The sequence below is a fragment of the Aspergillus thermomutatus genome (genome assembly GCF_002237265.1).
Source record: "Aspergillus thermomutatus strain HMR AF 39 chromosome Unknown NODE_24, whole genome shotgun sequence".
In the NCBI taxonomy this organism is placed as follows: domain Eukaryota; kingdom Fungi; phylum Ascomycota; class Eurotiomycetes; order Eurotiales; family Aspergillaceae; genus Aspergillus; species Aspergillus thermomutatus.
Genome location: NW_020798072.1, coordinates 136,336 through 150,186, shown reverse-complemented (window position 1 = coordinate 150,186; position 13,851 = coordinate 136,336). Strand labels below are relative to the sequence as shown.

Genomic DNA, 13,851 nt, shown 5'->3' with positions numbered 1-13,851 from the left:
AAGCTAGTTTGAAACACAATGTGTAGAATTAGAGGGTTGCATTATCACTATACTGAGAAGACTGTTAGTGAAGCTCGTCCCAGACCTGATGACATCGCTATAGCGACCAAGCAGTAACAGAGCGAGAGATTTCTTCATACACCCTTCAACACATTACTCTCTCTTTAATTTTTTTCCATTTTTCACATAACTTCCATCTTCAACTTTCTGCTCCATCTCATAGAAAATACCCCCCTAAAATCCAAAACACATCTTCCATGATATCTTCCTTTCCCTGATTGCCTTCGACAGACAAAGAAGAAGAAAGAGTGGAAGAAGGCTATGCTTAGGCGCTACTCTGTCTGCATCACTGATTTACCGTCTTTTCCTCAGGTCTCCGGATCCCCTGGCGAGCCTTCGTTCGACTACCGTGATCCCGACTGCAGATCTGCCCTGTGCAGAAACTGCTGCTCAGTTCCCCTCATGGCGTCGATGGTGCTCCCGCAGTTTGACGGATACGCAGAGAACCGCAAGGCCAAGAAGAAGGCTCACAAGAAGAAAAAGAAACAGAATAAGAACAAGCAGTCGGCGCAGGGTGACTCTAACGCCCCTAGTCGCAGCGAGTCTCCTCCGTCGTACAAGAGTACGGCTGACGATGCCGATGCTAATGCTGCCCAGTCGCGCGCTCCATCTTCTGTGGATACGCTGCGCCTACCGCTGATTGTTGATGGGGCATCCTGGGGGAAGAAGCATGCCCAGGCTCAGAGTCAATGTGAGTTTCAGTGTTATCCCGTGGAGAATGAAGCTCCTGATCATTCGCTCCTAGCTGGCTATGGTGTGAATCACGCTTCTCACTCCTACCCTGACACCTCTTTTGCCGCACAAAGCTCGGCTGCTGCTTTGCATTCCCCTTCCATTGCGGCAGCCACTGAAGAGACAATCCGCGCTTCGAGTGTGCAGAGTCGGATCCACGCGGACGTGAGCCACTCTTCCACGGACCCCAAGAAACTGCCCTATTGCCAATTTCATGGAACGGCAACCTGCCGATTCGATCCTGCATGCTGTGTTCACAAGGCCCGGGCCGATTGCGACTGCCCACGTCGGCCCTCATGCTGCTGTGTCCATCACGCTGGAGATTGTTGTACCTGCGTGTACGTTCCGCGAAGCGGATATCTCAATGGAGCGTACAGCTTGGTGGGCAACGAATATTTACCATCGTATGCGCCGCACCCAGTCGTCAAGCACGGCGCCGGGATTTCAGCTGATCCCAACCACGTTTCTGAAAACTGGCCGTTGAAAGAGAATGGAATGAGCTCTAAGCATTCCGCTGAAAATCGGCCTTTGCATGAAAATGGAGGTGAGTTTCATCGAGTGAGTCAGAACATGGCATAGCCTGGAGGCTGATCGCGTCCCGCAACCAGGCGCAAAGAAACATTCCGATGCCGCTACGGAGTATGACAACGGTTCCCTCGCCGCGTACGTCCTTCGCCTCTATGACAGCGACGAATTTCACGACTGCCGGATCCTATTGAAGTCGGGCAAAGACAACTTTCCACCAATCACCATCCGCACACACAAGGTGTTGATCGCTCGTAGCCCTCTTCTCGCCTCGATTTTGAAGTCACCTGCAACCAAGCAGGAAATACCCGAAATAGTAGCCATGGCCGGTGAGAACTTCTTGTTGGTCAAGGCGTTTGGAATTGCGCTTCAGAGTCTGTACGGGTTGGCCCTCTTGAACCAGAAACGGCTCAGATCCATGACGCTCTTCAGTCTGGGGTACACCGAAGAGAGTATCAAGTCGTCTCCATATCCAATCAACACGGCACTGGCGGACTTTGCCATGTGCTACGCCAGCTCCGGGGCTTTCCTTCAGCGACGTGATATCGTTGAAACAGGTATCAAGCTGATTGTAGAAGCCATCAACTGGGACAACATCGAATTGATTTTCTACTTCGGCTTCTGCATATCCAAATTTCTCATCACGGCTCCTCAGATTGCAGAGCCTGAGGAATCCTCGCCCGACCAGCCAGTCACCGACAACCAGGGAACGCCAGACAAGGCCAACGACGCCAATGACGAACTTCAGACCAAGTGGGCTCCGCATCTGCTAACCGCCGCGTTGGACTTTGTCATCAGCCGCATGGAAGCCGGATTCACCTTGTTCCCTCAGGCCCACTGCAAAGGCATGCCCGACCGAATCCCCGAATACTTGCACTCCTCTCCAACCCCTTCCCTCCCCAACCCGAAGCTGGCAGAGGTCAAGTTCGGTTCGTTCGCGGCTCTCGAGGAACAGAAGCAAGGCCCGGAGATCGTGACCACCTCGGCCGTCCTCGTGTGCCTGCCATTCAAGCACTTGAAAGAGGCCTTTGTCAAAATGAATGCACGCCGGATTCTGTCGAGTAATCTGGCCCAGGCCATCTTGCTAGAGCGCGAGCAACGACGGGTTCAGGCCCTGCGTGCGTTTGCTCGGCTGCGCGCCCAGAGCAGCGAGCAGGAGATCCCATCGGAGATACTCGAGCTGGGTTATCGCGAGTTCTTTACTTCGAGAAACGTCTTCTCGGACACAGAGGATGACTCGGCCACCGCATCTCTGGAGATTTCTCTGGAAAGGGAATGGATTGGTTTGGCGGTTGGAGAGGTAGTCGTCAAGCACAGGGTGATCAAAGAGGCAAAGGAGTAGACCATCTTGCATTCCCGCCTATCATTTTCTACATCTCATTATCTAAAGGACAGCGACTGGCAATGAGTTGAAAAAAAACTGATTAAAATATTGACAGCCTGAATTATAGGCTGCTTTGTCTGGGGAAAAGTGAAGCGAAACAAGGCAGAAAGCATTGACTGTGACGGAGGCGGTGAGATGGTCATTGAGCGGTTTCAGGATTTGCTGTTGCTCTCTTTTTTTTCACCTCACCTTGGCTTGTAGATAGTACCTATCAGGATGACCTGTGTTATAGCTCGTCTCGTGCTTTGCTATCCTGAAGGAGCACATATTCGATGTTGGTTACATGTATTTGTTGCCTCTGTCGACCTTTTGAACACCGCCCTTTGGCAAGATGTCTCGAGTACTGGAGTTCTTATTCATAAATGCAAACGAAAAGTCTGTACAAGTTTCTTTCTATACAATACTAGATTCTAGACGCGAAGACCGCTTTTTATCCCTATATCCAATCTTCGTTGACATGTACAACCGCGTTGCTCAATCTAGGGAGGCGATAGGAAACGTCGCTTACGACTTATCCGGGAAGCCGAAATCAACGCCGAAAGGAGGATAGACGAAACGCTGGAAGGCCTTCTTCTCGGCGAGTTCGTTTGTGTACTTGGCGATGGTAGCCATATCCTCATCATCGAGCTTGATCAGGCTGGTGCGGTTGTCCTCGATACGAGCAGGTGTGACGGACTTGGCAAGAACGGAAGATCCACGGGCGACTATTGCAGTAGATTGTTAGTGAGTTGCAACCGAGAAGGGGAATAGGGCTGGCAATGAAAACGTACTGTGCCAGCTGAGGAGAACGCTGGCCGGGCTGACTCCTCTCTTCTTCGCAACCTCGACAATGGCCTCTGCGGTGAACAAAGGGCTTCCTGTGCTTCCCAGAGGGCTGTATGCGGTGATGTGAATTCCCTTCTCCTTGCAGAAGTCAACAATCTCCTGCTGAGGAAGAGAGGGGTGGTTCTCGATCTGGTTGACGGCCGGAACAACAGTCGCCTGGGGCAGTAGCTCCTCGAGGTACTTCTTGCTGTAGTTGGAGACACCGATAGCCTTGGCTTTGCCTGTGGCCAGGAGTTTCTCCATGCTCTTCCAGGTGGTGACGTGGGAGTGGGAGTGGACAATGTCCCGAGAGCCGTCGGGGTGCTTGGGGAACAGCTCATGGTTGCCTTGAAATTAATTAGACTCTTCTGTGGTTGTCAAACGAACAGGTGAAACGTCCTTACCCTCGGGATTCATGGCTAAGGGCCAGTGCATCAGGTAGAGATCAACGTAGTCCAGACCCAGATTCTTCAAGCTCTTGTCCAGAGCCTCTTCGACTCGTGTGTGGTATGTGCACCACAGCTTGGTGGTGACAAACAAATCCTCACGCTTGACCTTCCCAGACTGCAACGCCTCCTTGATGCCATTGCCGACCTCTGTTTCGTTCTGGTAGCAGTAAGCGGTGTCGATGTGTCTATATCCAACCGAGATAGCATGGCTGACAGCCCGTTCGACCTCTCCAGACTTCGATTGCCATGTGCCTGTCTCGAATAAGCCGTCCTGTTTCACTGCGGACGCACGTGGGGGAAGAACATACCCAGACCCAACGCAGGGATCTCCGCACCAGTGTTGAGCTTGAAGCGAGTTTCGTACACAGCCATGATGATTCTTGTGAAGTGACGATAGAAGTGAGAGGAAGCTATATTGTTCCTTAATAGTGTAGGTAATGAGACAAGGATGAAGAAAGGAAGAATGAGAGTCAAAGGGAAGAAAGAATCAGGGATCAGATACGTAGTAGAATATCTGCCCCTCATAGGTATAAAAAGTCCCCCCGCGCCAATGCGGACCAGACACCGAGAGTTTCTCCATCAATCAGCAGCGTGGGGTCGGTCTATCTTTGCGGCGACTATTCCCGAGACGAATGGCATCATCTGTGCCGCGAAGGTGTTATTAGAGTTATTTCTTTTGTGAGAGTGTTATAAGTTATATGTCAGGTGTATGTGATCTGCTACAGAACAGTCGATGACATGGTGGATGACGAGAATTTCCAGGTCTCCCTCCGCTGTACGATCCCCAGTCATCGTACTATCACCATTCTTGTCCCCAGCCTACTATATGCTATAAACAAGACCTGGATGAGACATCTACTGATGCCGCAGTCTCTAATTTGAAGCTGAAAAGGGTCAGAAACCTCTTTTCACTTCCACCTTATGTGACCATGTCAATTGCCATACCCAATACATTTCTGCCGCTCAGGAATCAGAAGACAAAGTCAAAGGAATATGAGCTTTGAATGAAGTTTGAGGAAGATTCCAGAAATGGCAGAGAATTCCGTTATAAACGAGTAATCCATGGGTCAACAACGGTCCATCCCACGCGGAGTCGGTCATCATCATCCAAAGACCGGGGAGAATCAGAATGGGCCTCGGAAACCAGAATCCTAAGACAGTGGCCACAACGGCCGAAATCCGAACTTTGCCCCGCGACTCTGAAGTCAGCAGACAGCAATGGCCAGTATGATTTGCACTGCTGCGTCTCCACTACTGCGTACTCCAGACTGAATGGCCGTCCCTGGTCCAGATCTGTGTCTTCGATCTGCCCTGTCCTGCAGCTGTGGAGATATGTCTGGAGCTTGTCAATTGTAATGGATTCTTGAACATGCGGAAGCCAGAATCCGTGCATTCATGTTACTCCCCATCAGCCTTGTCAAATCAGTCCATATTCACCGTTGTGGGCTTCTTTTCAGGCAATTTTCAGCATGTATTCACGTTGGGTCCTGGATTCCCATTGGCACGTGCCGTTGGACCTATTGGTATTCGTGCTGAACAGTGAATATCTATATACAGGGTCACTGCTACTGAGCAGTGAATGTTCTCTATCGATCATATAATAACATCGCGACGCCCACTGCATCTCTCCTTCCTTTCTTCTCAAGCACCATCACCAGCCTCTTCCCTCCTCTCTATCTCTACCAAGTTCTGTAACCATCACCAGCTCTTCCATTCTCTCAATCTTGACCAAGAAGCAGTACAAAGAGATTTCTTCATCTAGCCTTCTTTCTCTACAACACAATGGCGCCAACTGCGATGAGCCCTGAACCCGCTGTGTTCAACACCAAGCGCGACGGACACGCACTCGAAGACCTCTCGGATGCTATCGACACTGTCAACGTCCTCAAGGATGAGATGGGAAAAGAACGCGGATTGTATGACAAATCAGAGTTCGACAAAAACAAGGACAAGACTCAATTCCGACAGTACGAGGATGCTTGCGACCGCGTGAAGAACTTCTATCGCGAACAACACACAAAGCAGACAGTTGCCTACAACCTCAAGGCTCGTAATGACTTCCACTCGAAGACTCGCGCTGAAATGTCCATCTGGGAGGCCATGGAGAAGCTGAACACTCTGATCGACGAGTCTGACCCCGACACCAGCCTCTCTCAGATCGAGCACCTGCTACAGTCCGCCGAGGCCATCCGTCGCGATGGAAAGCCCAGATGGATGCAGCTGACCGGCCTCATCCACGACCTTGGCAAGCTCCTCTACTTCTTCGACGCCAAGGGACAGTGGGATGTCGTTGGAGACACTTTCCCAGTGGGCTGTGCATTCGACGATCGCATCATCTACGGAAAAGAGTCTTTCAAAGAGAACCCTGACTTCGACCATGAGATCTACGGCACCAAGTACGGAATCTACAACCCTGGCTGCGGTCTTGATAACATCATGCTCTCCTGGGGTCACGATGAGTACCTCTACCACGTGGTCAAGGACCAGTCCACCCTCCCCGATGAAGCCCTTGCCATGATCCGTTACCACTCCTTCTACCCATGGCACCACGCTGGCGCCTACCACGAGTTCATGAACGAGAAGGATCAGGAGATGCTCCAGGCTGTCAAGGCCTTCAACCCCTACGATCTGTACAGCAAGAGCGACGATGTTCCGTCTGTCGAAGAACTGAAGGTGAGCTCATGCCGATCCTCGCGTTTCGCGGCCAGACTCATAAAAGCTAACGCACTTATTTCACAGCCCTACTACCTCGAACTCATCGATGAGTACTTCCCAAACAAGGTGATCAAGTGGTAGACAGCGTTGCCTTGCATCTTGAAAATGTTTCTTCATACAAAGTGGATTCCGGCGTCTCTTTCACAGTGTTTCATACAACTTCTGCCCTCCTCATTTGACGAAAGCGATGGATGATTTTACGACTTCGGTTAAATGCATGCTACTTCGATCTTAATAGATCTTTCTCCCTGTTATCAGCCCTCCTGAGCGAGGGACTCTAGATTGATTGCAGGCACGGTTCAATGGAATTTCTACGCCTGGTATACGGCCAGCAGATAATACTTCAGCGATCCTTATCAATTGTAACGATGTATTTCATGATTGTGATATTTGCATTTTCCACAGCAAGCATAGCAATATCCCTGATACGCAACTCTTCTTGCATGCCATACCAGGAATGACATCATTTTCATTGTCTGTCCTTTACTTCAAGAAAATTCAGGACTCATATGATCTTATCCTATTGCACCCTTGTTGATCAAACGGTGTCTCGGAAATGGGGTTCCGTGTCGGTGGCGGAATATACAATACTGAAATCACTCTTCCGCCTACAATCCGATCTTCAAGAAGAATGTTTACTGTGGCAATTGACGAAAAGGATAAGTCTGGTGTTACGAAGATTTCGAATTGATCTCAAACAAACGGGTCCTCCATTTGGCAGGACACATCTCGTAGAAGTGAGTTCATGAATTGACATCTATCTATAACATGCAATCATGCAAGAAACAAGAAAGAGGGCAGAAGATTCAAAGCCTCGGCTTATCGACACGATTGCCCGCCTCATCAAAGAAGATCTTCTGACCGGTAATCAGAGATTCTTGGAGAGCACTTCCTATCCGGACAGCCTGGACAGCACCCTCGAGCTTCAGAGGGACGTCTTTGTTGTCGAGGCACGAGGCCGTGAACTCATTAGCCTCTGTGACGAATGCGTACTCGAAGCGGTCGTAGTAGTGCTGGGGGATCTCTCGACGCACGCCGGTGTTGTCGAAGATGTTGACCAGGTTCATGGCTGGCTGGGCGTTGACGGTGAGCTTGCCCTGGGTGCCGATGATCTCGGTGGTATCTTCCTGGCCCGCAGCCATCATGCGCGAGGCGTAGAAGTATGCGATTTTGCCATTGTAGAACTCGACCAGACCCACCGCGTTATCGCGGTCGTTGTGTTTGCGGAGGTCCGGCTCGACCGCCGTGATGCCCACGGCTGAGACGGACTTGACCTTGCTGTCCTGACCGAAGAACCATAGCGCCAGATCGATATCGTGGATCGAGCAGTCGACGAAGATGCCCCCGGAGAACTCTGCGTAGGCAACGAAGAAGCCGGTTGGGTCGAGCTTGTCGCAGGTCTGGCTGCGCATCACGGACGGCGAGCCGATGGAGCCCTGGGTCATCTTCTTGTGTGCGTCGCGGTATGAAGCGTCGAATCGCCGGGAGAACCCGCACATAACCTTGAGTTCAGGCTTTCGGGCGGCTGCGTCGAGGACGGTTTGCGACTGGCAGGGGAAGTGTCAGCTGGGGGTTGCAGTGGCATAAGAGAACATGCAAAGGACATACAATCTCGACACTTGTGGACAGGGGCTTCTCGCAGAGGACATGCTTGTTGGCATCAATGGCTTTGATTGCCTGTTCCGCATGCACAGCAGTGGCAGAGGCCACAACGACAGCTTCTAGGCCTTCGTGCTTGAGCATGTCGTCATAGTTCTTGTAGAGCTTCACTCCGTAAGGGGCAAGGTGAACCTTTGCCCACTCTAGCTCTGCATCGTCCGGGGAGCTGGCAGCAACCAATTCTGCTCGCGGAGTGCGCTCCAGAAAGTTCAGGGCATGGCGCTTGCCCATGCGACCGAGACCTGCGCAGCCAATCTTCAACTTTTGGGCGGACATTGTGGTAGGAAAGAAAATGATGAGTGAGATAATAGGCTGTGGAAGGTTGAGATTGATGATGGATTTTAGACCAATTGGTCAGTGAAGGACGGGAATGATGGAAAGGGACACACGCCAGACTGGGGCCGACCAAGAAGACTTAAATCGGCCAGGAAGATCCTTTCCAAGCTCTGGGAAGTGCAGACCGCTATGTCTCCGGCGACAGGTTGTTGGACAAACGACACCAATGTGTCTTACCCCACACAGTGAGGAGAAGTTGCGCAACGCAGATTGAAGAGCTCAAAGGCTGGAACAGGCGAGAGACTCGTGGCATTTCCATTGACAAGCTTTGAAACCAGGAATTAGGAACCCAGGATCTGAATGATGACTTCCGGAGGTGATACTACCCAGGAGTCGTCAGATTGTTCCAGAGTATCCACTTGGAGCAGCAGCGGGGAAAAAGGTCGGAAAAGAGCTTCCAGGCTGAATTCCTGGAGCGGATGCCTGAATCCAGCAACTTTCCCCGCTTCAGTGGCTGCGCTATAGCCTATTGTTATGAGTATGATCGTCCCGCAGCGCTTAGCAGTTTCGGACTGCGGAGTACTATCTATCTAAATGCTCGAGCCAATTCAATCTTCGAAGCGTTCGTCGGCTAATTGATCAGGTTAGAGACTTTAGCATAAGCAATGGGATGATGCGCCATGATAGAGGGATAAGAGTAGCGCCGTTGTGGCGTTGAACGAGCTAAAAATGAACATACAGTTTTCATCAGAGCCGCAGGTTCTTCTATTCATCATGAGACGAGAATGTCTATCATTGCTCCGTTGTAGTGTAACGGCTATCATACCTGTCTTTCACACAGGAGATCGGGGTTCGATTCCCCGCAACGGAATGCTTTTCTTTTTGTTTGTCTTTCTGCCAGCTGGTCTCCTGTCGCTGTCATTGAGATTCACACAACAGAGTAGTCCTGTATCTGATGTGAAGCTTCATGATCAGTATCACTGCTGAACCAGTTCTGCTTAGAAATTAGAAGTTCTCTGTAGAGCCAGGTCAGTATGGCCTTTCACGTGCTCACCGCCGGACTTTCTCCTATTCCCCCGCAGAGCTGTCCGCATGGGTTTGATCGTTTGGCAGGCATGGCGCAGTCCTTGACACTTTTTGGTCCATCCTTCCTCATTCGAGATCCTGACTGAATAGACCCTGATGATTCGTTGCAATGGCATTTTGAATTTCTTCACAGCTCCCACGAGAGATTCCTTTCCATTCGTCGCATAATTACTCCTAAGCAACGCGTTATCCGTCGCGTCCTGGTTGGAGTAAGAGCAGAGCTCAGCTTCAAAGTCGTGCGCAAGAGCCACCATTACTTTGCTCTAGGTCAGGTCAGTGAGATTCTAAAAAGTCATGTTGATTTATCTTCGCCCACTCACTTTTCTTTAGATTCTCCATCTCGTCTATTTTCGGCCGCCGCATCGTACAGATAAACCTCGCAATACCCGTCATGGACTCGCCCCGTCCCCGTAACTGGAACCAAAAGTTATTTGCCACGTATTTGGGCGCGACAGGCAGGGAGATCGCCGAGTTGAGGCGCGTGCTGACGCAGTTGATGACCGCGCATGGCAAATTGGACAAGGGGTACAAGTCGAAGGCTGCGAGAACGGAACTGCAAGAGTGGATACAATCGAACCTGTACCAACTACCTGGCTTCGTCCAAGATGCCTGTTTCAACAAGTCTCGGATGGACGGGCTAATGGGCATGGCCTATAAGATCAAGAACGAACATGTACATTATCTTTCAGCACGCGACAGACAGAATCAGGCCGCCGAACCGCCATCGAGCAGCTTCGACCAGGGCAGCAGCGTTGTCCACGGAAGCCAGAGAGTTGAACGGGAAGATAATCACGTGGTTGATCAGCCCACCAGCAGTATCCCCAGCAATGCGGTTGATCAGCAGGTCGATGCAGTCGACGAGGCCGGACCTGCAGTCACTGTGGAGGAGGAGACTGTCGCAGAGCCCCCGAGCAAAAGAGCCAGGACAACACCGACTCAAGCTGCTCCAATCCAACCTCCCCTGCCAGATCTGCTCTCCCGGAATATATGGGTTCTGAACGAAGTGAACCCCGCTCAGCATGGCCTATGCTCGATGCAAGACCTTCTTACAACCCCAGAATCTCGCAGCATCAATTTCATACCGCGGCTCATGGACTTGGACTTTGACCATTGGCTTTCGATAGTTGAGGCGCAATGTGGCTACGACTTTACTGCGCATCGTTTGGAATATCGCCCTCCAGCGAACGTGGTGTCTCGCTCGCTGGGTCTACCCCCGATCACGATTCCGATGTCGACACAAAGTCAGTGGCGGGGTGCGATAAACTCGCAGATTCATGTCGAAGGTGGCCGAGATCCTGTTTTTTATTTGGTTTCACAGTGTGAGTGTGATCGCATATAGCCTGAATGTCAGTGTTACTAACCTGATTTCAGCAGAAGAATTACGAGAACCATCGCCGCCTCCACTACCTTCGCCTTCATCTGCGAACAATGCTTCCCGCGCTCGTGACCCTCTTGTCATCAAGCAAGAGTACGTCGAGGAACAAGTGAGACTCGCAGGAGTGCAATAATTGATGTTCCTGGCGCAGTGTCGGACTATTTTAGTATCATGAAGGCATCGAAAGACCAGGTGCCGATACGAAGAGCTCACTCTTGTGCCTGAGCGCTGGATTAATCTTTTATTATCTCCTTTACGATGGTCGCTCGGAATGCCTAGACATCACTCATACTCATCGCTATGGGACTAAGATACTGAAATATATCACCAAGGCGCAAAGAATTGAAAGCAAGTCAAGTGAAGTGCAAGGAATTCATAGGCACAATTTATGGAAACAGGACGCTCAAAGATCATGGGTCTCGACTACATTACGCTCACGACTCATTACCAGAGTGCTTTTGCGCAGATGCCTTTCTGGCCTTCTTCTTCGCCGCAGCCTCCACAGGGTCAACGTAACCATCTCCTCGCAACCACGCCAAGGACTTTCTAACACCTTTACCCTGGACAGCGGATGGGCTATTCTCCAGCAAGGAGCCCATGACCGCCCAGGCGAGGACAATGATCCACAAGTCTCCACCCTTCCAGCCTTTCCAAAAGCCACGTTTGACACCACCATCCCACGCTGAACGCACCGCCAACCGGAAGAAGTATATGAAGATGCTTCGACTGTTCCCGAGGAAGGCAAACGGCATGCCTGCAACAGCACCGCTGAGGAAGAAGCGCTTCGTGGGGAGGACGGAGCGTGGCAGGATGGCATTCCAGAGACACAAGGTGCCCCATGCAGACCCAGCAGCGGCGGACAGTATGGCTGTCAGCTTGATGATCTTCGTTGAAAGGTTATTCACCGCCGAGATTGGTTGAGACAAGATTGTCTTGAATTTGAGCACCGATAGTGCCAGGGTGACGGTTGTCAGGAACCGAGCAAGGGGCGGCACCGAGAGGAGAATATGATGCAGGAATGCTGTGCCGCAGCTGGGGCTGCTCGGGTGAAGCAAAGCACATGCCAGATTAGAAATAGATGGGTGCGCGGGCCCAGTAATGGGTGAAATGAACTTGACTGCCGATGGCAGAGTGTTCGGATCGGCAGGATGCAGAATCGGCGAAATAAATGCTCTGTCGCGTCATAGAATTAATAAGTCGGATATCATATGCTTTCCACAGAAACGTAGAACTCACGGCCACCGCAACCTAGCAATGTTTGCCAGTGAATCGACCACAGCTTCCTTGTCCGGCCATGGAAAGTCCGCCGGCAGACTATCTGGTCGACCGCGGATGTAGCTTGGGGACAATCTGAATAGAGTGTTTCCGAACCACTATGCATCAATTAGTACATGCTCTCACAGCAGTGCGCAAACACGGAGAGAACATACCTTCGGCACAGTCTCCCGATCAAAAACAAACGCATGGAACAGCTGCGCACACGACACCGGCATCAACAACCAGCTCCCGAACCACCAAGGCCGATCCCCCAACCACCCTTTCTCCTCCAACGCATTGAACACGAACTCCATCGTCCGCGTCCCTGCATAAATGGCCGCCGTAATCCGAAGCTGCGTCTGCGGACAAATGCCCAGCGCGAAACCGGCCATACTTGCCCCGACGGCAGGCGCATACCGCGACGTCAGTGCCCTGGAGACACGCGGATTTCGCTCGCGGAAGGGCCTCGCGTCATCTGTGCGGAGGTTCGTGCGGAGTTTGACGAAGAAGCGATGGAGGAAACGGTGGAGGAGGAGGACAAGGGAGAGCGAGAGCGAGAGGCGGAAGTTGGGGGAGTGGAGGATTGAGGAGCGTGATTTCTTCCTAGCATTGGAGCAAAAGCGTCAGCGCGACCTACGATTATTCTGAACTTGTTCCCGCGATATTGTATGTCTTACTTGGACAGATCGCCCTGGATGCGGCGGACGATTGCATCTACGAGTCTCAGCAGACCGCCAGACACCAGGAAGACTCGCAGGGAGGCCCGCAGTGCGGCTTCATTGTGCTTGTTCTTTGATCGGACGATGGCTTCGTAACGAGACGGCGAGGGAGCCTTGTCTTGGATGGAAAGAGGTGTGCGCTGGATGATGTATTCGTGGAGGAGCTTGTATTCCTTGGCGCTGAGGGTGATGCGGAGAGCGTTGCGAACGAGAGGCCGGGCGTCTGGGTCCCCGGGCGTCATGTTTCATCGATTTCGGGCAAGTTTCGAATAGATGCTTCGCCGCTTGCAATAAAATCACGAACTAATGGATGAGGCGGAGGGAGAGGCGAGGATGCAGAAAGGAAACGAAATGAAATGGCCAGGATTTCTCCGCTTCGCGCATGCAAGCTGAAGTCACGGACCGCTGGCAACCTCGGCTTGTTGTGAGTGGATGCAGGAAATAACCAACGGAGGATTGCAATACGAAAAAATAGCATTTATCCATGCGAGTGTCGCTCATAGAACAGTCTGTTTGAACTGAACTGCAAGATAACAGTGGATTCAGAATGGCTTTAAGATTCATGACTGTAATGATGTCTATCACAGGCCATCTACGTTGCTCACTTTACTTTGCAAGTGAATGTCAACAATCATTAAACCCCATACAGGCCCCGAAATGTCCATCATTTCCTCAGGGAAAATGCGTACAACGATGCACACTGATTATCAAGATGGAGAGTCGAAGGTCGAAGAGAGGAACATGATAATGGCAGTAATGGCAGAAGACATACACACAAAAAGGGGAAGAAAGGGGGAATATCAACGCCAT

At 51.3% G+C, this 13,851-nt stretch overlaps 6 protein-coding genes across 6 annotated transcripts; 3 read left to right on the top strand and 3 right to left on the bottom strand.

The window, feature by feature from the left end:
* Nucleotides 1-462: 462 nt before the first annotated feature.
* On the top strand, nt 463-2,659 carry CDV56_109108 (uncharacterized protein; the record flags this gene model as incomplete). The annotated part of the gene is made up of 3 exons (XM_026762727.1): nt 463-751; nt 806-1,336; nt 1,401-2,659. 3 exons carry the CDS (start codon nt 463-465, stop codon nt 2,657-2,659), a joined length of 2,079 nt encoding a protein of 692 aa, XP_026617397.1.
* Nucleotides 2,660-3,205: 546 nt separating this feature from the next.
* GAR1_2 (putative glycerol dehydrogenase) lies at nt 3,206-4,326 on the bottom strand (the record flags this gene model as incomplete). Its single annotated transcript, XM_026762708.1, has 4 exons — nt 3,206-3,405; nt 3,472-3,852; nt 3,910-4,206; nt 4,263-4,326. The coding sequence occupies 4 exons, from the start codon at nt 4,324-4,326 to the stop codon at nt 3,206-3,208; spliced, it is 942 nt and encodes a 313-aa protein (XP_026617396.1).
* A 1,410-nt stretch (nt 4,327-5,736) lies between these two features.
* Nucleotides 5,737-6,750, top strand: CDV56_109061 (inositol oxygenase; the record flags this gene model as incomplete). The annotated part of the gene is made up of 2 exons (XM_026762680.1): nt 5,737-6,627; nt 6,694-6,750. The coding sequence occupies 2 exons, from the start codon at nt 5,737-5,739 to the stop codon at nt 6,748-6,750; spliced, it is 948 nt and encodes a 315-aa protein (XP_026617395.1).
* Nucleotides 6,751-7,475: 725 nt separating this feature from the next.
* CDV56_109034 (putative NAD binding Rossmann fold oxidoreductase) lies at nt 7,476-8,604 on the bottom strand (the record flags this gene model as incomplete). Its single annotated transcript, XM_026762653.1, has 2 exons — nt 7,476-8,216; nt 8,278-8,604. 2 exons carry the CDS (start codon nt 8,602-8,604, stop codon nt 7,476-7,478), a joined length of 1,068 nt encoding a protein of 355 aa, XP_026617394.1.
* Nucleotides 8,605-10,081: 1,477 nt separating this feature from the next.
* Nucleotides 10,082-11,198, top strand: CDV56_108998 (uncharacterized protein; the record flags this gene model as incomplete). The annotated part of the gene is made up of 2 exons (XM_026762617.1): nt 10,082-11,009; nt 11,062-11,198. 2 exons carry the CDS (start codon nt 10,082-10,084, stop codon nt 11,196-11,198), a joined length of 1,065 nt encoding a protein of 354 aa, XP_026617393.1.
* Nucleotides 11,199-11,499: 301 nt separating this feature from the next.
* Nucleotides 11,500-13,283, bottom strand: CDV56_108967 (uncharacterized protein; the record flags this gene model as incomplete). Its single annotated transcript, XM_026762586.1, has 4 exons — nt 11,500-12,238; nt 12,302-12,438; nt 12,496-12,925; nt 13,000-13,283. 4 exons carry the CDS (start codon nt 13,281-13,283, stop codon nt 11,500-11,502), a joined length of 1,590 nt encoding a protein of 529 aa, XP_026617392.1.
* Nucleotides 13,284-13,851: the final 568 nt, after the last annotated feature.